The sequence below is a fragment of the Zingiber officinale genome, chromosome 5A, assembly GCF_018446385.1.
Source record: "Zingiber officinale cultivar Zhangliang chromosome 5A, Zo_v1.1, whole genome shotgun sequence".
In the NCBI taxonomy this organism is placed as follows: domain Eukaryota; kingdom Viridiplantae; phylum Streptophyta; class Magnoliopsida; order Zingiberales; family Zingiberaceae; genus Zingiber; species Zingiber officinale.
The window spans coordinates 81,798,483-81,822,481 of record NC_055994.1 but is presented as its reverse complement, the minus strand read 5'-3'; the positions used below and the strand labels follow the sequence as shown (position 1 = coordinate 81,822,481).

Genomic DNA, 23,999 nt, shown 5'->3' with positions numbered 1-23,999 from the left:
TCTATAGCATTTATGGCTTGCACTTCATGAATGTTTAAGGGAAATTTCATCCAACTTATGTTCGACCATTCATGGAGGTTCAATGTCACTTGATCAATTAACATATATGCTTCATCTACACTTTTGTCCATAAAAGATCCTCTAGCTGATGAATCCAATAAACTCTTGTCTGAGAAAGAAATTCTCCCATAGAATATATGCAGAATCAACCATTTTTTAAAACCATGATGAGGGCACTGTCTTTGAAGACTCTTGAATCTATTTCATGCTTCAAATAATGATTCTCCATATGTTTGAGCAAAATTTGTTATGTAATTCCTCATTTACACTGTTCTTCTTGGAGGGAAAAAATGATTCAGAAATTGCTTCTCCAATTGCTCCCAACTTGTGATACTTTAAGGATAGAGAGAATATAACCAAGTCCTTGCTTTATCCTTGATACTGAAAGGAAATGTCATCAATTGAACTGCATATGCTGACACTCCTTCACATTTCACCATATCACAAATCTCTAAGAATGTTTCAAGATGCAGATAAGGACTTTCTGATACTTCTTCTCCAAATTTGTGACCTTGTATCATGAAAATTAACTCTGGGTCTAGTTGGAAACTTTCTGCTTCAATTTGAGGTTGCACAATGGGAGATAAAAATCTTGTAGAAAAGGGTGTAGAAAAATTTCTCATGGGTCTGCTTGACATGTTAGTGCTCATGAATATACAAGAAAAAATTATTAGATTTGAAGAATCAAAGACAAGAAACAAAATGCAATATGAAAAGCAAGAAAGAAAATGCAGAATTTAAATTGCAAGAAAGAAAATACATAATGAAAACAAGAAAGAAAAGACAAAAGGAAAAAGAAAAATGTCTAGAATAATTCATATGCTAATCAACTAATGTGTTTATAAGTTCTTGTTATTCTTGATGCCTTTACGAAGTTTGATCTTCTCATATACAAGAACAATATTGAAAGATATGTTTACAAAAGAAAAGTAGAGAAAAAATTTAAATCAAAAGAAAAATAGAGAAAAGCTAGACTAGAATACTAGAAATCAAGATTGCAGAATTACAATTAGAATTCGAATTGCGACAAAATAGATTGTCAAGAAGTAAAAAGATATGCAAGAAAAAGAATTTTAAAGATTAGTTACAATTATGCTAATGAAAAAAAAAGTTATGTTTAGTCTAACTCAATCGATAACCTCTAATGTTATATACACAGTCCTCGACAACGACGCCAAAAACTTATTAACGTTCCGCAAGTGGACAAATACGTTGTCAGTAATAAAGAAAGATATCATATCCACAGGGACTGGTTATAACCACTAAAGATATCTCAACACAAATAAGCTAAACAACTAATCAATTGATTTATAAAAACTAAGTGCAACTATGGAAAGTAAGCATAGAAGTAAAAGCATAGAAACAGGAATAAGGGTTATGATAAAAGGATGTTCTAGGAGTTTTGGTTTCTTTGTAATGTTACTCAATATAAATGATCTACCAAATCTTATTCCTCAATTGTCCATCATTTGTAGAAGGTTGTCGATTCTCTCTTGCAATAGACAACCAGCTTAGGACCAAAATCTATATCTAAATGTGATCAATTAGGAATGATTCTTATGATGTCCTTACACAGGCTTGCCTGTCACGTGCGTCCCTCGGATAATCAACATAGAAAATTCATTACTTCTCAACCCATATCAAGATATAAAAGATTTAAGCATACAATCTATCCTACCCCCTTGAATGACCTTATTTCACCTTCAAGTTTATCCCTCAATAGTCCTTACACAGGCTTGTCTGTCACGTACGCCCCTCAGATAATCGAATGAGGAATTACCTCTACAAGATCCACAAGATACTTAAACATTCAATCAAGTATGGTAATTAAGTCCAATCGCAACAATCCACACAAGATCAAATAGATACAAACAAGACAAAATCATAGAAGTAGGAAATTGGCAAATCCACAAGAGTTTACATCAAATCATATTACAAATACTCCCTCCATCTTGGAACAAGGAGATCTAATCCATAGAACAAGAAAAGAGATCCAAAGATAAGAAGATCATAAGCATCTTGATCCCAAAATCCAAGAAGAGACAGGGAAGAAAAGCTTATCTATGATGAAGAAAGGTCTTCGGATCCAATCCTCGATCTCGGAGTCGATTCGTTGAAGATATGCCCTTAGATCACCGGAAAATCCCTCTAAGAAGGTGAGGAATCGCCCAAATCTTGTTTTCTCCCAAAAGGGAGAACTCCCCCTTCAAATGATGAAAGAAACCCTTATATAGAGCAGAGATTTTGGGCGCCACACGGCCCCGAGACCTGGCCGTGTGTGAGACACGACCTAGGTCATTTTCTTCACTGCCCATCTCACACGACCGTGTGATGCACACGGCCGTGACATGTTCTACCACTGTCATCCTTGCACGACCGTGTAGATCTACACGACCTGTGCTGCCTCCAGTTATGGAACTCATGCACGACCATGTCTGGGACACAACCATGGCTCTCTTTGCTTCAAAATTAGCACGACCGTGTGATGCATACACGGTCGTGACCTTCTCCTTTTCTGCAGAAATTACACGGGTGAGCATCACCACATGACCTGGACATTGCCCTACTCTGCCAATGCTGCATGGGCGAGCATGACCACATGACCCAGGTCACTCTCCCAGACATGGCCGTGTGGCACTCCAAGATGGTGTCTCCCTCCTTTTGTTAGCTTGTAGATTTGGCCTCGATCATAAATTCTTTTCCAAATACAACTTCTGCGTACAGAAATACACAAAAGAAGATCTCCGAACAAAAAGAGTAAATATGCTAAAAGTAAAGATGGAAGTACGAAAATGCATAGATAAAGCATACGCAAAATATGTGAATGTGCGTCAAAACATGTTAAATAAGTGTATACAATCTACGCACATCATAACCCAGCCGAATGGATCCCAATTGGCTGTGCATTAACCCATCAAGTATCTTGTCATATCCTCTTGGGAGTTTGTGCCGCTGACAGCAGGACATGTCCAGTAGACATTCGTACATTAGAAGCATCTAGGTTGTCACATCAGAGGATTGCATGACTGATGAAGGTATATGTCAGGGATATTTTTTGACCTATCTCTTCCTAGGACACCTAGAAAGATGTGTCTATGCCTTGAGACGCATTCACGAGCACCAGGTTGACACTATAAAAGTGTAACACCCCTAGAAAGCCTAGATAAGAAAGTAAGGATAATGAGAGTTTGAAGGTAGTGAAAAGAATGTGTAAATATTCTAAGTTGAATATTAAGATGGGAAGGATTTAGATGATTAAAACTTTATGAAAGAAAATAAAGTTGAGAATATAAATCATCTATATTTATAATACATGGAATTAATGTAAACAAAAGGAAGGAATATGAGATAATATATATGTGTATGAAATATTTATGCATAATGCATAATATGGTGATATATGAATTATTATGTACAAAAGAATATCAATAATATGTTAGAAGAGAAATAGGATTGAACCTTGGACCTCTTGTAAGGAACATGTATAGGATATCAAAGGGGATAGGAGAATTATTGATAAGGAGAGAAAGGACTAAGTAGTTAAGAATAAGAAAGGATTCTTTTACTTAAAAGGAAAAGGAAGTAAAAAAAAGTAAAAATATACATAACCAAGTTTTGATCCTTGGTTCTCTTGTGGATGCATGCATATGTTAACCAAGTGTGATAGGAGAGGATATTGTAAGAGGAGAGATAGGAATTTTAATTAAAGGAAAGAAAAGAGAGAAATTAAAGGAAAGAAAAGAGAGAACTCAAGAAGCATTTCTCTAGAATATTCTTATCATTAAAGAGGAGAAATAAATAAGGAGGATGAATCAAGTCAAGTTTTCCTCCCCTCATTTTAGTATAAATAGGCATGGAGGGGTGGCTTCATCCTCAACTCACTCTCCTCCTCTTCTCCTAGAGGTGCCGAGACACTCCCTCTTTTCTTTCTTTCTTTTTGTTGCCGAGCAACACAAGAGGAAGAAGCCTCCTCTCCACCAAAAGACCTAGCCACTTCTTCCTCCATTGGTGCCGAGCAAAGCAAGCAAGGAAGAAAGGTCCACAAGCAAGTTCTCAACTCTAGGAAACTTAAGCAAAGAAGGTAAGCTTCCCCTCACCTGTGGTACAAGGCTTTTATGTGATTTTTAGATTTATAAGGATTAGAAAACCTAGGAAAGAATTTAAGAAAATTCAGCTAAAGAAAAGGTTTTCAAATCTAAGATGATTTAAACAAGACCTCATTTCATGATAAGATTTTCTATGCTATGTAGAAGGATTCTTCTCCATGATTTTATACTGATATGATGTATGATCAGAGGAGTATCTAAACCTAGGATTTAACCAAAAATATTTTAAAGAGGCTAGGAAGATTATTGTCTAACCAAACTAGTGCAAGGTTCCTTCTATGAAATGCTAAGGACCTTTCTATGATTTTCTTGCTTGGAAATTAATTGGAACCAAAAGAAAACTCACTTGTATGCTTCGGACCAGAAAGGTTAAGGGTTAGAAAGACTAAACATGCTCCTATGATAGGATATAAAGTTTCTTAAAGGGTGTTCACATTGCTAGAAACTCATGAACTCTTTTTAGGGTTTTTCGGCCATGATAAAAGGGATAGCTTAGATTAGCCTAAACAAAAATATTAATATGCTCAAGATCTCTGTGATATTATGATATGAAAGTTGATTAATGCTCTCATGTTTAATTGGAATGTAGAAAATTAGTTACATGATATAAGACATGTAAGATCACAAGAGTCCTAGCTTGTTTATGATCCAATTTTGTGTATGATGTTCTTAGTAACTTTTGCCATGATATTTACTTAGGCTTTCCATGCTTTAGGCCACTTAAGAAACCTAGCTTAAGGACTGGTAGGTTTCGGCCATGAAGGAAAATAAAAGAAAAAGGGAAAGAAACCTAGGAAATGCTATACATAATAAGAAGAAATGAAATTATGTTATGTAATATGCCATGATATGTTATAGCATAAGGAAATGCTATACATAATGAGAAGAAATGAAATTATGTTATGTAATATGCTATGATATGTTATAGCATAGGAAATGCTATACATAATGAGAAGAAATGAAATTATTTTATGTAATATGCCATGATATGTTATAGCATAGGAAATGCTATACATAATGAGAAGAAATGAAATTATGTTACGTAATATGCCATGATATGTTATAGCATAGGAAATGCTATACATAATGAAAAGAAATGAAATTATGTTACGTAATATGCCATGATATGTTATAGCATAGGAAATGCTATACATAATGAGAAGAAATGAAATTATGTTACGTAATGATATGTTATAGCATAGGAAATGCTATACATAATGAAAAGAAATGAAAAAGGAAATGCATGAAAGATTGTTAGGGACATGATATGATAGTTATGCATGATAAGTTATTTTTTTTTGTATGGTTTGTACCAAGGGTGGGCTCCGTAAACGCCCCGGGGTCGATGGAGTAAGACTCGGGCCTCGTCAGTAATGGGCCTCTGAATGCCCTAGGTCGATGGAGTAAGACTCGGGCCTAGTATGTATGCATGGTAGGGTTCAAGACTTGCTACCTTGGACCTACCTATGAAGCGCGCGCATTATGTATGTGGTACAAACCGGGATCCCCTCTAATGATGATATTAATTTCAAGTACTTATAAGTATAAGTTTTCAAATTCATGATGCATTGCCTACATATGTGCTTGAATTATCTGATGATTAGATATAATGTCATGTGATATTATATGAATATGAATATGATACCCTTGTATGTCGTATGCTTATGATACCTCGCATGATATTGATATGCAATGATATGAATTCGGTTTTAGTGAGTAGGAAAGGAACTTACTGAGCCATGAGTGCTCATAGCTTACTTTCCTTGTACCGCAGATATGGGGGACGGATATTCGGAACGATGGAGCAGCAGGAGGAGCAGATAGTGATGTGTGTGGTGGTGGCTCGGCAAGAACGATTCGGACAAATTAATATTTTTAGTTATATGATCAATATATGCACATTTGAACTAATCAGAATATGTGATATCATGCTTATTTAAATAAAAGGAATGATTTAAAATTTTCCGCTGTTATAGTATAACTAAAGCATGTACGTAAGTAGTATAAGATCGTAACGCCGCCCTTGGGTAAGAAGGGTGGGCGTTACAAAAAGGGGGTTCTTAGTTACATGAAAAGGTATGCGCAACTTCTTCTTCTATATCTACTTGCTATAGTTCTCATTTCTTGATATCACCGAACACTGACTTGAGCATCGGAGGACCAATGCCAGGAACCCCTTCCTGGCCTGGTATTGACATTTTTTTGTCTTGCAGAGCTACGTGGAGTCTTCGCCACGTCAATCGCACAACCACATCTCCAACTTGTCATCTTAGCTGGTTTCGGACAGGATCACTAAGATTTTGTATAATAAAGTAAATTGATCCACCAAATATTTATCATCTTTTGATTTTAAAATGGTAATCTATTAATTGTTAAATTCATAAATATTAATTTTTTAAATCATTATTGTGATTTATTTCCATGCGTGCAGCTTTTACTCACTAGGTGTTTGAGTGGATATCTAATGGCTAGCTGAAGTAATTTTTTAATAAAGGGGACTCCAAATTATGATAATCCGTTATTTTTTCATGTAAAAAAAATTATGATTCATTTTCTCGATAATCTAATATCTTTTTTTTTATTTTTGATTTAGGATTAAATGGAGAATCAGATCTCTTTACAAGTAAAATGTATTGCAATGGAAGATTCAAATATCGTGGAAAACACAATGAATATATCTGGGGGAGATTTGAATATTTTGATTCAGTTGATCTTGATAAGTTTGGAATGATTGAATTATAGGGATATATGGAGGATCTTGAATTCGAAGACAAAAAGTCTTTTAGATTTTGGTACAAAGTCGGAAGTGTAAGTATCCCGGGTAGTTTTGATGCGGTCAACGAAGTTCAGTTAGATCCTATTGTATTTGATCCTTGTGTCTAAGTGTGTAGGAGTTTAGGAAAACAAGAAGTCGAGCGAAAGATATAGCTAGTAGAAGGATGACACGAGAAGGGAGTCAACGGGCTCAGTGCATTCGAAGGATGAAATGCTGCAGAAGAGTACATCGGCGAACGAGAAGGATGTGCATGGCAGTCCTCAAGATGAGAAGCTGGGGAAGAAAGCTGCTAGAGGAGGAGGCCGGAGTTGGGTTCGGGTGAGCTCAATTCCGGACGGCCAGAGCATCACCCAAGCAAGCGAAGCGAAAAATAGTTAACAAGGGAAGTTAACCATTTTCGGATAAACAATACGAAGGCGCCTTCAAAGGCTTGGAAGGCACCTTCCATGAACAGTAAAAGCGCCTTCAAAGGCTTTGAAGGAATCTTCCATGAACAGTATAAACACGTCTTCAAAGTCTTGGAAGGCCCCTTCTATGAACGTACGAAGGCGCCTTCAGTGAACAGTACTAGCCTTAAGTAACCGTTTGTTTCCGTTGAGTTGTGGATAAAACTTTATCCACTTGAAGGCGCCTTGAATGCTTTTAAAGACGCCTTCCACCCATGGATAGGATTTTCCAGGAGCTATAAAAAGACCCCTGAAACTAAGAAATATTCAACAATTTCTGTATTAACTTTCCTAGTCATTCTTGAGCTGTCAACATGTGCAAAAGGCTTCTCCGCCTTCAACGAAGGAGATCTTCTAGAATTTTTCAACGCCTTGGATTAACAACCACCTAGGTTGTAACCAAGTAAAACTCTGGCCTTTTACCTACTCTTTTAAGTTGTTATTTATTTTATTATTGTTATTTTTTTTGCTACTAATGAAATCAAAAGAACGAGAAGGTGTTATTTTGTCCTTGTAGGCAATTCACTCTCCCTCTTGCCGGCTCCGCTGCACCAATAGGAAGTACTATTAATGAAGGCAGATACTTGGAAAATGATTTGGATGTGTTGAATCTTAGAAATTATATTATGATAAACTATGAGGTTGAAGTATATATTGAACACTTAGATGGTAAAAATTAATAATGCAGTCGAAGATGATAATGCTGATTTTGACAACAATGAGTACGATTTTGTAGAAAATGAAAGGTTAGTTGATGATATTGTTATCGATGATATAGAATCTATGAAATAAAAAATGATTGTCCATGAAGGAGAAAAAATAAATGATTTGCTGCATAAGATGCAGGAGGATGATAGTGAAGAAGATGTTTATGCTGACAGTGATGGTCTAAATAGTATTTAGGATTCTAATGAGGATGATGTAAAAAGTTATCCATTGTGTGATCAAAAGAAGGATTATACAAACTATAGTTGAAGTTTGGCTTAGTTTTCAGCTTGAAGAAAGAAGAAAAATTCACAATTGAAAGTTACTGCATTAGAGAAGGAAGGCCTATGAAATTTATAAAAAATGATAATATTTGGCTTTGGGCTAAGTGCAATAATGATGATAATTGTCATTGGAAGATCCATGTTGCGAAGATGACTAATGATAATTGTTGGTAAGTAAAAAATTTTGGCAGATATCACAGTCATTGTGTTCGGGATTTTAAAAATAAGTGTGTGAACTCAACTTGGTTGGGAAAGACTTTTGCCAAAAAATTCAGCACAAATCCTAAATTAGGAGACTTTGAGTTTATAGAAGAGATTTCCATTATGTTGCAGGCATATTTTTCGAGGAAGACTGCCTACATGGCTAAGAGAAAGACACTAAAATTAGTGCAAGGATATGTTGAGGAGCAATTCCGACAATTAAGGAATTATTGTGCTGAATTGAAAAGATTCGACGTTGGGGCTACTGTAGTTTTGAAGTTGATAGAGGATGGCGAAGGTCCAAGGTTTCAATGATTATATGTTATTTTTCAACGTGTAAGCAAAGATTTAAGAATGCTTGTCGGGGTATACTTGGTGTTGAAGGATGTTTCTTAAAGGTGGAACATGGTGGGCAATTGTTATCGACCGTGGGGCTAGATACGAATAATAATATATTTCCAATATGTTATGCAATGGTTGAGTGTGAAACAAAACATAGTTGGACATGATTTCTTCGGCTCCTAGATAAAGATATTGGTGTTGGCAATGATCTGAATACCTGGACATTTATATTAGATAAAAAAAAGGTTTGATCCCTACACTTGAATCTTTGTTTCCTAATGCTGAACATTGATTTTGTGTGAGGCATTTAGAAAACAACATAAATGTGATGGATTCAAGAGTGTAGCAGTTAAGATTACCTTGTGGGTTGCAGCAAAGGTGACAAGAATTGAAGAATTTCAAGTGTACATGGCTGAGTTGAGAGACATTGATGCAAAGGCGTAAGAATGGTTCATGAAAAAACCTGAAAACCAATGGTCTAAGGCATATTTCAGTATCACTCCTAAATCAGATATCCTGTTGAACAATATGTGTGAAAGTTTTAACAACGTCATATTAGATGCCAGGGAGAAGCCAATAATTAAGATGTTTGAAATTATATGAAATTTTTTGATGGACATATTTCAAAAAAGAAATAGAGAGAGGGTTGAGAAATGGAAAGGTTGACTTTGTTCAAAGATCAAAGAAGAGATGTGCTAGTAAAGGTCTATGTGGAGGCTATTAGGTATTTCCCTATGAAGTCAGATGAAATGCATTACCAAATAATGAAATCAGATGATAGACGTGATCAACATTCGGTTGACCTATCCAACAGGTCTTGCAGTTATAGGAAATATAATTTGACAGAGATTCCTTGCAAGCACGCCGTATGAGGCATTTGGTGCAAAAAAGATGATTCAGAGGCATATGTCCATCCTTATTACTTGGTACAGACATACAAAAGGTGTTATGCAACACGAATCATGCTTGTCAATGGACTAGACTTGTGGCCTCAATGTGATTTGGCCCCCTTGCCTCCAGTTTACAAAGAGAAAGTTGGAAGGCCGAGAAAATTACGAAGAAGGGAACCAGATGACCCCCCACTTTCTGAAAATAGGTTGAGAGTTGTAAAAAAATTCACCAAATACAAATTGTGCGATGGATCTGGGCATAACAAAAGGACTTGTAATTGGACTGGAAACATCCAACAAGAAGGAGCATTACAACAAGAACCCATGACACAACAAAGTAGTATTTCACCAAATGAATCAATAAATACTAATTTGGGTCCAATAGAAAAGAAAAACTATAGGTACTTATTTTATTAATTTTTACCCATTTATACTCTTGTTTGTCCATCGGGTGTGTGATATTATATTTGGGTTTATTATTTCTTGCTAATTCAGATTCAGGGTTATGTTCAAAGTGTCATTTATTTTGATCCTTGGTATTTCTTTTTGTATTTTTTTTTTGTTGGGTATGAGAATTTATGCTGGTTTTGAATTTATCTATTTCACAAAGTCACAAAAATTATGTCATGCTTTCTTTGATCCGATTCTACGATATTTTTGGGTGTCTAAACTTAAAACTTTTTAGGATAATCATAGGACAACCATTCACTCATATAGGACCACTTAGCTTGCAGACAATAGTGGATGATTATATTCGATGAATATAATTTTGAGCTTTAAATTCGTATATATGGATGTTTTTCCCCCTTCTTTTATTGAAGAGAGTTCATGCTTAATATATACACGTGAAAAGAGCATGACAAATCAGGGTTAATATCGAAGGGAGGTCAACATTCATACACCTGCTTTTCTGAAAGGAGGCATTAGCTTCACAACAGTCTCACGACTGCAAGATTCCATAGGTGTTCAAGGTAGAGTTGGGCAGTCATCATCTTCACCAGTAAATCCTATAGTTAAGTCTAACTCTTCTCAGGAATATTTTAAGAAGAAATAATTTTTTTTTGATGTGGTATTACATCATGAAGATGTGATTTTGTTTATGAATCCAGTTTCATTTTTCATATTGGCCTGTGTAAGTTTTTTTTTTAACTTCTGTTGTTTGTTAGATTCAAGATTGTGATGTAATCAATTTGCAGTTGTTACACAATGTAATTACACATAATGTCGTTGTTGTTGCATTCCTACCAATTAGCTTGGCTTTATCACCTTTTTCATTTTCTCAAAGCCTCGTGTTTGGAATATTAGTACCATGTGGAAGATGTGAAGAAGGATTAAAGTAGAAAAAAATCAAACATATTGAAATAACATTAAAATTTGAATTCAGAAAAAGGACCAAATTAAACTAAAGATTGCGAAGAAGCCAACAATTTAATTTATACAAACTTGGGAACATCTTTTTATTCTTTCCACCATCTCTATAAAACATTCGTAGCTACATTTATGATTTCTCACTACCAATTCTCGACACCTTGATCATCATCATAGGATCCATCTTCTATTACTTTTGGATTGTTGATACATCTAAATGAGAGACACATCTGATTCCACCAGATCCTCGGGATCTATCGATTATTGGATTCCTACCATTTCTGCAGCTCAACCTGCACAAGTAATTCATGCACTAGAACTAAAATTCACCACCATCACCACATAATTGATGAACTCAAATTATTGGAACTAAAAGCAAAAAGTAAAAATAAACCATGAAAGAAACCACAATTACTAAAAGCAAAAAGAAAAAGGTTTTCAGCAGAAGAATGGTGTATAAAACAGAGATATTCGAACATAATTACACAATCAGATTTATAATTTCATCCATAAATCATATCCTTACTTTCCAGCTATCAATTAAAATTACGATATCTAAGTTCTGCATATTCAATGGAAACATCAAATAATTATTTTGAAATTTTTAGACTACTACTACAATCCTTTGTAATTCAGTTAAGTTTAGTTTTTTTAGTCGAATTAAAAACAAGTGCTCATGGCTACCTTAACCGTGCGAAGGTGCGTGAAGGAACAATGGTGAATCGAGCGACTAGCCAGCTTCGAAGTTTTGGAATTCTCCAATTAGGGCTTTCTTACCAGAAGAGTTTATACTTATTCCGTTAGATTTGAACTCTAAATTGATGGAAAGACCAATGATGTAAAAAATAATGAAGATTTTAGGTTAAATCGGGTTACAAAATTGATTTGGGACCAAATCGGAAAACACTCATAAAAAATGGGACTAAACCGAGAATTTTCCCCTCACAAATTAAAAATTAAATTATTTTTTATAATACAAATCATTTTTGGATAATAAAGATTTAACGATAATTTACCCAACAATGTACCTAAATTTTTGAATTTATCAAAAGGCGCATGCTATTTTGGTATTTAGTGCATTTCCTATTTTATCCTCCTGACAATTTAAGGGTGCGTTTGGTACGCGCATTTTTCATTTTCATTTTCTGGAAAACGCGCATTTTCTAGAAAACAGAAAATGACTTTTTGTCATTCTCTGTTTTTCTAGAAAACGCTAGTTACTTTTTTAGAAAACAAGCACGAAAAACGCAAACCAAACACCATTTTTCAGAAAATGAAAATGGAAAACGCACGTACCAAACGCACCCTTAACTTTTTCTGTCGTTTTTCTTTTCTCTACCATTTCTCTCTCTCTCTTTTCTTTCCTCTCTCCTATGTAGGCAACTTCTCTTATCTTTCCTCTCCTCCCCGGGGTGTTATTGCCTGGGGTTAACGTCTCCGCCATGCACTTTCCACCTGTGTACCTGCATTTACCTCCCTCCATATCCGTGGGACCAGCTCTAGGGGGGCCGCTGATGTGGCGGTTCTACATTTTTTTCTTATCTTTCCTCTCCTCTCTCTGTTTCTCCTCTTTTTTACAAGCATGCATAACGTATAATTAATATTTTATAAGGTTTAGTTGATTTTTAATAACATTTTAATACATTTGGAGAAACCAAAATAAATAATGAATAGTATATTCGAACTCCTTGTAACCTTAAAAATCCATCAGAATTGAAATCAATGTAATCGGAGCTCTCTAGGTCCATCAATGAGTTTCGGTCAAAATCCACTGATGGACCTAGAGATCTCGGATTGCACCCATTTCAGTTCTTGTGGATTTTTTGGGGTTACAAGGAGTTCACATATGCTATCCATTGTTTATTTCGGCTTCTCGGAAATGTTAAAATGTAATAAGAAAGATCGACAAAAATCTTCACATTGGGCCTGATATGGAATGATATCAGGCCTAACGTGGGCCTGATATGAAATCATATCAGGCCCTTTCATATCAGACCCAACGTGGGCCTAATATGGAATGATATCTGGCCCACGTTGGGCTTGATATGATTCCATATCAGGCCCAATGTGGAGATTTTTGATGATTATTCCTTGTTACATGCAAACACTTTTGAGAAGTCGAAATAAACAATGGATAACATATTTGAACTCCTTGTAACCCTAGAAATCCACAGAAACTAAAATGAGTGTAATCTGAGATCTCTAAATCCATCAGTGGATTTTGACCAAAACTCATTAATGGACCTAGAGAGCTCTGATTACATCGATTTTAGTTCTGGTGGATTTCTAAGGTTGCAAAGAGTTCAAATATGCTATCCATTGTTTATTTTGACTTTTCAAAGGTTTTAAAATGTAATAAACAAGAATCGTTGAAAACATCCATGTTGGGTCTGATATGATTCTATATCAGATCCAACTTGTTTTCTTTTTGGTGATGATATTTCCTTCTCAATATTGATTTTACTAACTACCTTTTCACTTCTACGACTCTGATATGTAACTATTGTTGTTGCATCTTGAGCTTGCTCATAATTGTCCAAATTTATTTCTCTCACCACACCCAAAATGTCAAACTCACTGTCAATATTTTCAAGATCATCAAATATGTCCTTTTTCACTTGTTTCTTCTTTTTCTTCTTCTTGGCTCCTTGATTTATGAGAATTTCCATCATCTCGCCAAGAGGAACCTCATTATCATCTCCATTCTTTTCTATAATCATTGCATCATCTGCAACAGCTGAGTCACCCTAAAATATAGCACGAACAAAAATTGAGTAGTCAAAATATGATGAACCAGATGGTTACAGATGTATCAAATTTATAATTCTGAAAATTTTCTTAGATCCTATATGTAGATACCGGTTTTTTATTCTCAAGTCTAAGAGTTTCAAAATAGGCCAAGGCACTATCACTACTTAAGCACATCTATTTTTTGTCATCCTAAGAAGGGGATAAAACAAAGTCCAATAAAAAAGCAACACAAATATAATTTCAGAAAGAAATTAATAAAAATATAAAGCAAATAAGAATTAGGAAATACAATTGGCTAACATTGGGCCTAATATATCCTGGGAAATACAATTGGCTAAAGTTGGGCCTAATATGAAATGATATCATGCCCATATTGGGCTTGATATGATTCCATATCAGTTCCAACATGGAAGTTTTTAGCGATTCTTTTTAATTACATTTTAAAATCTATGAAAAGTTGAAATAAACAATAGATAGCATATTTGAACTCTTTAAAACCTCAGAAATCCATAGAACTAAAATAGATGCAATCAGAGCTTTCTAAGTCTATCAGTGAGTTTCGGTCAAAATCTACTGATGGCTAGATATCTCAGATTGCACTAATTTTAGTTCCTATGGATTTCTGAGTTTACAAGTAGTTCAAATATGCTATCTATTATTTATTTTAGCTTCTCAGAGGTGTTAACATATAACAAAGAAGAATCATCAAAAATCTCCACGTTGGGCCTGATATGATTTATTGGAGGTCGTAAAAGATTGATATTGTGATGGAGTAGGAGATTGATATTGTGATGGAGTAGGAGTGAATACTTGAGTTTAAGTTTTGTAAGTTGATCCTAGATAAAGTATTATGGATATCCTGTAGAGAATTTTCAAGAACAAAAGCTAGAGAATTCTGAAAAATAGGATTGGAATTGTGCATAAACCTTGCTACTATAGTAGGGTTTGTAGTTTCTATCTCAAAAGCTGGTGAAAGCAAGTAAGTTGGTTCATAATTCTCTGGGATTGAATCACCAAATTGTCTAAAATATAAGCAACAACCATCTCAACATATTGTTTCAGCTCATAGTGTATAACAGCAGCACAACGTCTTTGTATCGAGTTTAAACTGTTTTGTGCCAAGTCTTTGTAAAAACAGTCCTATACAATAGATGATCCAAATTGAGCCCATGTCTTGCAATATTATTTGTTATTCCATCATTCCAATGAACTCACTCTTTATTGTCTTAAAGGCATTCAGATTCATCTAAAAAATTCTGTTGGGCTTTATTTCTGATATATCATCACCAAAAAGAAAATAAGTTGGATCTGATATAGAATCATATCAGACCCAATGTGGGTCTGATATGGAATGATATCAGGCTCACGTTGCACCTGATATGATTCCATATCAGGTCCAACATGGATGTTTTTAATGATTCTTGTTTATTACATTTTAAAACCTTTGAAAAGTCAAAAAATACAATGGATAGTATATTTGAACTCCTTACAATATTATAAATCTATCAGAACTGAAATCGATATAATCGAAGCTCTCTAGGTCCATCAGTGGGGTTTGGTCAAAATCCACTAATGAATCTAGAAATCTCAGATTGCACCCATTTCAATTTCTGTAGATTTCTGGGGTTACAAGGAGTTCAAATATATTATCCATTATTTATTTTGGCTTCTCAGAGGTATTTACATATAACAAGGAATAATCGTCAAAACTCTCAATGTTGGGTCTGATATGGAATCATATCAGACCCATGTTGGCCCTGATATCATTCCATATCAGGCCCAACGTGAAGATTTTTGTCGATCTTTCTTATTACATTTTAACACTTCCAAGAAGCTGAAATAAACAATGGATAGTGATATGATGCATAATGGTAGAGTCTGGTCAAGGGGGCGTGGCAGTCAGAAGTCAAGGGGCGTGGCAGTCAAAGGTTAAGTAGACGTGGCAGTCAAAAGTCAAGGGGATGTGGCGGTCAGAAGTCAAGGGTACGTGGCAGTCAGAAGTCAAGGGGTATGGCAGTCAGAAGTCCAGGGGGTGTGGCAGTTAGAGGTCGAAGGGGCATATCACTCACAAAAGGGTTATACCTGTTAGAAGCTGATAACCAGTTAATGCTCGATCGGGAGGACCAGATCGGGAATTCAGATCAATTGCTCGATTGAGAGGACCAGACCTGGAATTCAGATCGATTGCTCAGTCGAGATGACTAGATCGGGAACTCAGACTGATGACATAAGGAACAGGGAAGGAAGAGCGGGAACTATCTCTACCAGTCTGGTTTTCTCAAGAAGACCCACATATAAGAACCTGTCACACCCAGCCAGGATACAGCGGACTACTCAGATATATCCAGGTCAGGCTCGCCGACTGCTGGTTGTCAAGAGGTCTTTTGCCCATGCCCGATCAGTAAAAATGACAACTGAGTCAGGGAATCGTAACCACCTGTCAAAGAATAACTGTTGCATATCAGGGAATATTCTAACGATCTGTAACTCGCTGCTAATAGAACCTTCCTTCAACCTATAAGAGGGGGCCACACGTCACTCACCGCTAGACAATCTGACATCTGACATTCCCTGACACTTGTCAGATGCCAGAAGTACGCACTGCCATATAAAAAAGGGGGTTCTTTACCTTACGCAGGTACACTCACTATATTTTTCGCATCTGTCTTCTGCTTTGTGCATTTTTTATTGTGTTTCTGGGGAAAAAAAGTACCTGACTTGAGCCTCGAAGGGTCTGCTCCAGGGATTTTTTCCATGATTCTTGGTCCCTAACATGCAGGGTGCTTGTCTGAGTGTGTGCAGGACTCGTGTACCATTCTCTTCATCATCACCCCTCGTCAGCCATCCTCAATAGTACTTTCGGAGAAGCTCGGTCACCCCTCGTCAATATCACTGAAAGCTCGCCCGACCTCTGTCTGACTCAGATTCCGGACGGAATCAATTTGACGTCGTCTGTGGGAACTCACTTACCTGTTCCAGAACGTGAAGATGAAGGAGACCGGTAGAATCAACGTCACTATGGCTGCAAGAGAATATGAACTCTTCAAGGAAGCCAAGAAGCGGGTGGCTTCAGCAAAATAAACTACTGTTTCCCGACCGCACAAACTGCCCGAAGTTTCCAAAGAGCCAATGAATATTTCTGATCGAGGATCTAAAAGAAAGAAGCACGAGGAATTTCCTCCGGCCTTCTACAGGGAGCCCGGTCTGGGGGTTATCAATGAGATCCTGGGTGCTACAATCCCAAGAAAGAACAACCGCAGGCTTCTATAGCGGAGAGTTCCCCGCCCAGGGACTCTAAGAGAGGAAAAGTTATCGTCCTTAGGGAAGAGTCCCGAGTGGAACTGGAAGAGCAAGTGCCCTTCTCCATGAGAGTATTAGAAGAGAAGCTGCCTAAAGGGTAGAAGCCCCCTGCCATTGGGGAATATGATGGTAGCAAGGACCCTGAAGATCATTTCTGTAAATTTAGGAATGCGACGCTATTACATCAATATAGTCAAGTGTTGGGTATTCCTGAATACTTTGTCAGGCTCAGCGCAAAAATGGTTTGATGGACTGCCACATAGGTCCATCACTTGTTTCCAAGACATCAAAACCGCTTTCCTGCGTCATTTCTCTAGTAGCAAGAAATATCAAAAAATGGACCATTACCTCTTTGCCCTCAAGCAGGGGTCTGCTGAACCTTTGAGGAGTTACATTAAGCGCTTTAATCAAGTGGCTCAGGATGTCCCATCTGCCACTTCGGAGATATTAATGACCGTCTTCTCACATGGATTAGTGGAAGGAGAGTTCTTCAGAGACCTCATCCGTAATCCCGTGAAGAATTTTGATGAGATGTTGAAAAGGGCGGCCAGCTATATTCACGTGGAGGAGGTGCAGGCTGCACGTAGAAAAGGAGACAATGCTCCCTAGCCTATCAAGAAGCCAGAGAAAAGGATACCTCAACCACCAGCCCAACCTTTTCCTCGTGCACGGGAAGCCCGACCTCCCTTTCCGCCTAGTCCGGATTCCCGGTCAGCTCCACGGGTAGCCACAGTCCACCTTCCCCGACCTGGTCTGTGGGGTCCACTCTACTGTACCTACCATCGATCCCATACATATGCTACCAACGACTGTTTCCAATTCGCTCGTGACTCTCGACACATTGCCGAGTTAGGTCTGCCACCACCAGAGCCGACCCCTCAAGTACAGAAGTTGTTGGATGATCAACATGTCGAGGCTTCCCAAGCAGGAAGATCCCGACCAGAGTAAGTTGGTCTGAATATGCAGCATCATGTTCGCAGTCAGGAGCAAGGGGAAACTCGGGAGGAAGAGAATAGGAGCAATACGACGATCCGAGAGATAGGAATGATCTCTGGAGGACCTACAGATGGAGATTCCGGTAGGGCACAAAAATCTCATGAACGTCGTTTAGAAGTTCATGCTGTCGGATGTAGCCAGGAACAGGCTGTTGGCCCCCTCATTAGCTTCGGGCCATAAGATCTGGAGGGATTGGAACTTCCTCATGATGACGCCCAAATCATCAAGGCTATCATCGCCAACAGTCACATGACCAAGGTTTTCGTGGATACTGGAAGCTCTGTCAATGTCCTGTTCAAGACTGCTTTTGAAGGCATGTAAATTGACGCTAACGAATTACAGCTGGTGGCCACCTCCTTTTACGACTTCACTGGCAACGAAGTGAGACCCATGGGCCAGATTATGCTGGCTATATCCCTGAGTAATGAGCCACTGGTGCGAACAAGGAGAAGTACTTTCATAGTGGTAGACTCGCCCTTATCATACAACGTCATCCTGGGCAGATCGACATTATACGAGTTTCAGGCAGTGGTCTCCACTTTTCATCAGAAAATCAAATTCCCTGTAGGAGATGTCAGAGGAGAACAATGGGTCTCTCGCAAATGCTATATAGATATGGTAAGGGTGGAGGCCCGTAAAGCGCAAAGAACCCTGGATGGGGGTGTTCATGCCATCCAGGAAGAACCTCTTTCTGTAGTAGAAGAGCTCATTCCTTAGGAGGAAGTTTAGCTTCACCTTGAATGACCAGAGAGCCTTACCCGCATAGCAAGTGATCTGCCCGCGGAGCTCAAAGCGGACCTAATCTAGTGTTTAACATGTAACAAGGATGTCTTTTCTTGGTCCCCTGAGGAACTGCCAGGGATCCGACCCGAGGTGCCCGAGCATAAATTGCATCTCCTGCCTGATTCCAGACCAGTTAAGCAAAAGAAGAGGAACTTTTTGGCCGAACAAAATAAGATCATCCGAGCCGAGGTGGACCAGCTCAGGAAAGTCGGTCACATCAAAGAAGTACAATTCTTGTCCTGGCTTTCTAACGTAGTCCTGGTAGCCAAGCCCAACAATAAATAAAGAGTTTGCATTGACTTCCGTGACCTTAATTGTGTCAACCCCAAAGACTGTTATCCACTGTTCAGGATCGACCAGATGGTAGACTCAACGGCTGGCTGCGAAAGGATCTGTATGCTGGATGTCTATCAAGGGTATCATCAAATTCCCTTGGCATCAGAAGACTAGGAAAAAGTCAGCTTCATCACGGCGGATGGTACTTTCTATTATACTGTCATGCCTTTTAGATTGAGAAATGCAGGAGATACCTATCAAAAGATGATGGATAAAATCTTCCGGGATCAGATCGGTAGAAATGTGGAGGTATATGTGGACGATATTCTCATCAAGTCTCACTTGGCCATAAATTTGATTACTGACGTGGAAGAAATGTGCCTCACCCTTAGACAATATGGATTGAAGTTAAATCCATTGAAATACTTGTTCAGAGCTCGAGGAGGGAAATTCCTGGGGTACCTTGTGACCGAGAGAGGAATTGAGGCTAATCCTGAGAAGGTTTAGGCACTCCGAGACATGAAGGCTCCTCTGAATCTAAAGGAGGCTAAAAAATTAGTAGGCAGAATAACATCTTTGTCCAGGTTTATTTCTCGATTTATGGATCAAGCGACACCTTTCTTTAAAGTGCTCAGGAAAGTCGCCAAGTTTCAATGGGACAAGGAGTGCACTCAAGCCTTTGAAGAATTAAAGAAGTATATGGAGACCTTTCCTTCCTTGTTCAAACCCGTGATAGGGGAGCCACTCTAGATATACCTTTCAGCCACCCCTGAGGTCGTGGGGGCAGTGTTGGTAAAGGAGCAAGATAATGTACAACGGCCGGTGCACTTTTTCAGTCACTTACTGAAGGGGGCTGAGTCTAGGTACACAACCCTGGAAAAATTAGTTTACGGATTGGTGCTCATGGCTCGCCGCTTGAGGCCTTATTTTTTGGCGCACCCCATTATCTTCTTAACTAACAGCACCATGGGAAAATCCCTTACTAAGGTGGAAGTTGCGGGTCGCCTCATCAAATGGGCGATCGAATTGGGAGAATACGACATACAATACCAGCCTCACACTGCTATTAAAGTGCAAGCCCTAAAAATTTTCTTGATAGAAGTTCATCAAGCTGACTCTGAGGAAACTTGGAAGATTTATGTGGATGGGTCGGCTACTAAGCAAGACAGTGGCGTAGGAATCCTTCTGATATCCCCTCAAGAAGATATATTGCAACTAGCCATCCGGTTGAATTTCAGAGTCACCAATAATGAAGTAGAATATGAGACTTTGTTGGCAGGGTTGTAGGCAGCTCGACATATGGGAGCCGCCCGAGTACTTGTTTACTCAGACTCTCAATTGGTAGCTTAGCAAGTAGCAGGCAATTTCGAGGTTAATAATGATAAGTTGCAAGTGTACTAAGAAGTATATGAGAAAATGAAGGAGGAGTTCAAAGAGGTCATGGTAACTAAGATTCCCAGAGCTGAAAATAGTCGAGTTGATGAATTAGCTAAGATGGCTAGCTCTCTAACCACTTGGGTGTTGGATAGGTCAATAGCGCAGACTTTCCTTATAGCTCAAATAGATTTACAAAATAATATTGAAGAGCTAATTAATTGGAGGGTGTCAATGATTAATTATCTCCAGTGAGACATTTTACCATCAGATCCTGAAGAAGCACGATTGATCAGAAGGTGAGCTCACACTTATACCTTGATCGGAGACCAATTGTACAAGCGAGCATTTTCTAGGCCGTTGCTCAGGTGCTTAGGAATGGAGGAAGCAGATCATGCTTTACGAGAAATACATGTGGGATGTTGTGGCAACCATGCTGGAGGTTGGACGTTGGCCCGGAAGGTATTACTGGCCGGGTATTTCTAGCCCACCTTGCAGAAAGATGCTCAGCGGTTGGTAAATACTTGCCTGTCTTGCCAGAAGCATCAAAATCTGACACATAGACCAACAACAGTGTTGAAAACATCCGTAGTTTCTTGTCCTTTTGACCCATGGGGTATGGACAAAATTGGACCATTCCACATGGCACCTGGTCAAAAGCGATTCTTACTCGTAGCTGTGGATTACTTTTCTAAGTGGGTGGAGGCAGAAGCCCTGGCCAGAATCACAGAAAGAGCTGTCATTCAGTTTTTGTGGAAGAATATTCTTTGCAGATTTGGCATACCGCACAAACTAGTATATGACAATGGGAGGTATTTTTAGGGTCGTAGGATCCAGGCCTGGTGTCAAGGGTTTGGCATAAGGAAAGCCTTTACATCTGTGGCATATCCTCAAAGTAATGGACAGACGGAAGTTATCAATCGAGAGATAGTGCGGGGGTTGAAGGTTAAGCTGGATCATGTGAGAGACAACTGGTCGGAAGAATTGCATAGCATCCTTTGGGTGTATTGCACGACTCCTAGAGAGAGTACGGGGCTTACTCCTTTTCATTTGGTCTACGACAATGAAGCAGTGGTACCCATAGAGATTGGGTGCCTTCTGTCAAAAGGATGCTATATGATGAAGTAAACACCAAGCGACGACTTTTAGAGCTGGATCTTATTAGTGAAGCTCCTGAACGAACAGTGGATAGGCTGGTGGGTTACCAGCAACGGATACGTCAGAATTATGATAGAAGAGTAGTTCATCAATTCTTTGAAGAGGGGGACTTGGTATGGAAGCAAACGAAGCCTGTAGGAGAAGTAGTTAAGCTGGCACCCCTGCGGGACAGGCCTTATAAAATCATTAAGAAGTTAGCGTCCGGTGTTTATTACTTGCAGGATGCTTGGGGTAGGAAGTTAGACCGGCCCTGGAGCGCAAACTACCTGCAGCCTTATCATACTTAATTAAATCCCTCCTTTTGTAAAGAGTGAAGAGTGAAAAACAAGATTAGGTGGGTTTAACATGCTTAGTCGGGGGTATGGGGTCTCCACTACTCATACACCGTAAGATTCGATCAGATTGTAAGAGCAGTGCATGTAAGTTTTGTTAATCTCCAAGTTGGGATTATAACCATAATGCTAACTAATGGAATATAGATAGAAACAGACAGAAATTGTTCAGATACATAGAGTTGAACTACTTGAACTCTTTAAAAACCTCATCAGGTATCTCTTGTAGAATCCGGCGGTGGTCTAAGAAATCCTCAGGGGGAGCAGCCGATAGATACCCTTGTTCGTATAGTTGCCTGAGTGCCCTACTGCCCCGTAGGCTATTGATACCACAAATTGATCTCCTACTTGGGCACCAAAACCTGGGGAGCGTAAATATTCCTCTCGGCTCACTCTTAGACGCTTTTGCTCGCCCACCTTATAAGTTTCTATAGCGCCAATATTAGCAGACAGAGCAGACTGAGCTTTAGATAATTTGGCCTGCGTATTCTGAAGCTCCGTGGCTTGGGACTCTAAGTCCTTGTTCTGGTCCATAAGGAGCAAGTCCTTAGACTATAATTCTTGAGTATGTTAGTCCATCTCTTGCTTATAGAAAGCATCTAACTTGCTCTTTTCATCATGAAGGCGGCTGATCTCAAGTTGAGCTTCCTTCAAGGCTTGATCTTGGGTCGCGTTCGCTCTCTTCAAATTCTATATTTCTTCCCTTAACTGATACCCGACCGAGGCAGGGTCAGATTGTTGAGACTCCAACTCCTCTACTCGGTCCTTTAGTTCTTTATTGTGTTGGTATAAGAAAATGTCGTTTGATTCAATACCGTAGACTCAACAAAAGTCTAGGCCAGAGAGCAAGTATTTAAGGAAAGTAATAGGAAGGTTGTAAAAGATGATTAGAACTCATCTTAACATATACCTCAGAAAACCTATCTGTTTGAGCAGGCACAGGAAGATCTTGCATTTGCTGGATACTTTCTTCCCATCATGTCGACAACTAACCTCTCATAGTAAAAAGGCTAGTAGGAGCACTGGGTTGGTCCCTTAAGCCTAGCTCTGAGGGTTTTGTTGTTCGAAAATGGTGGTAGGTGGGAGGATGAGACTGCGAAGGACCAGCAGCTATTGCACTGGGGTTAGGGGGTTGCGAATGAAATTGCTCCGCCTGGGTGTCGTTGGTAGAAGGATGAGTCGCTGGATCTGCGGAGAGGTTAGGGGGATCTGGGAGAGAGGAAGTAGACGGCCATGATAGGGAAGGTTGGGACGGAGTTGCAAAAGTGTGGGGGGGGCACAGGTGTTGCAGAAGGATCCACAGGAGTCGAGAAGGTCTATGAGGACTTATTCTTTAATAACCGGAGCTTTTCCTTGTGAAATTCCTGCTTGAACATCAGGTCGGTGCATGGGAGCACCCGAGAATTGTAAACTTGAAGCGGCAGTGGAGGGTGGCCTGGAGGCCTGGGCTGTGGATGGACTTCTGGAGACCTGAGCGGGTCTAGTAGGTCTGCGTCTAGGTCGCCGAGATAATGGTTGGTTATCTGACTCCGAATCCTCTGAGAGGGTTCGGGGCCGGCGAGTGGGGAGCGAAGAGGCGCTCTGGCCAATAGGATCAGTAGCAAAACGTACGCGTGGGGCTGATCAAGGAACTGATCGAGGGGTCAATCGAGGAACTGTTGCAGCTGTTGACCCCTAGCGAGGAGGAGTAGAGTGGGGAAGGCTCCTTCTGGCCAGTATGATGCGACCTCTACGGTTTATTTCTTGATTGCTTAAAGGGAGGGGTTGGATCTTGGACATGCGATTCAGGTGTTGGCTGAGTAAGGAGGACACTAGTTAGAGTGGTATGGTAAAACTAGGATAAACGGAGTT

General features: G+C 39.0%; 1 protein-coding gene and 1 non-coding gene across 2 annotated transcripts; both read left to right on the top strand.

Moving 5' to 3' along the window:
• Positions 1-219: 219 nt before the first annotated feature.
• LOC121983454 lies at positions 220-325 on the top strand. Its single transcript, XR_006112506.1, has one exon. It is a non-coding gene; the product is annotated as a small nucleolar RNA R71 (small nucleolar RNA).
• Positions 326-17,355: 17,030 nt separating this feature from the next.
• LOC121979700 lies at positions 17,356-17,838 on the top strand. The gene has a single exon (XM_042531688.1). The coding sequence runs from the start codon at positions 17,356-17,358 to the stop codon at positions 17,836-17,838; it is 483 nt and encodes a 160-aa protein (XP_042387622.1).
• The last annotated feature ends 6,161 nt before the right edge of the window (positions 17,839-23,999 follow it).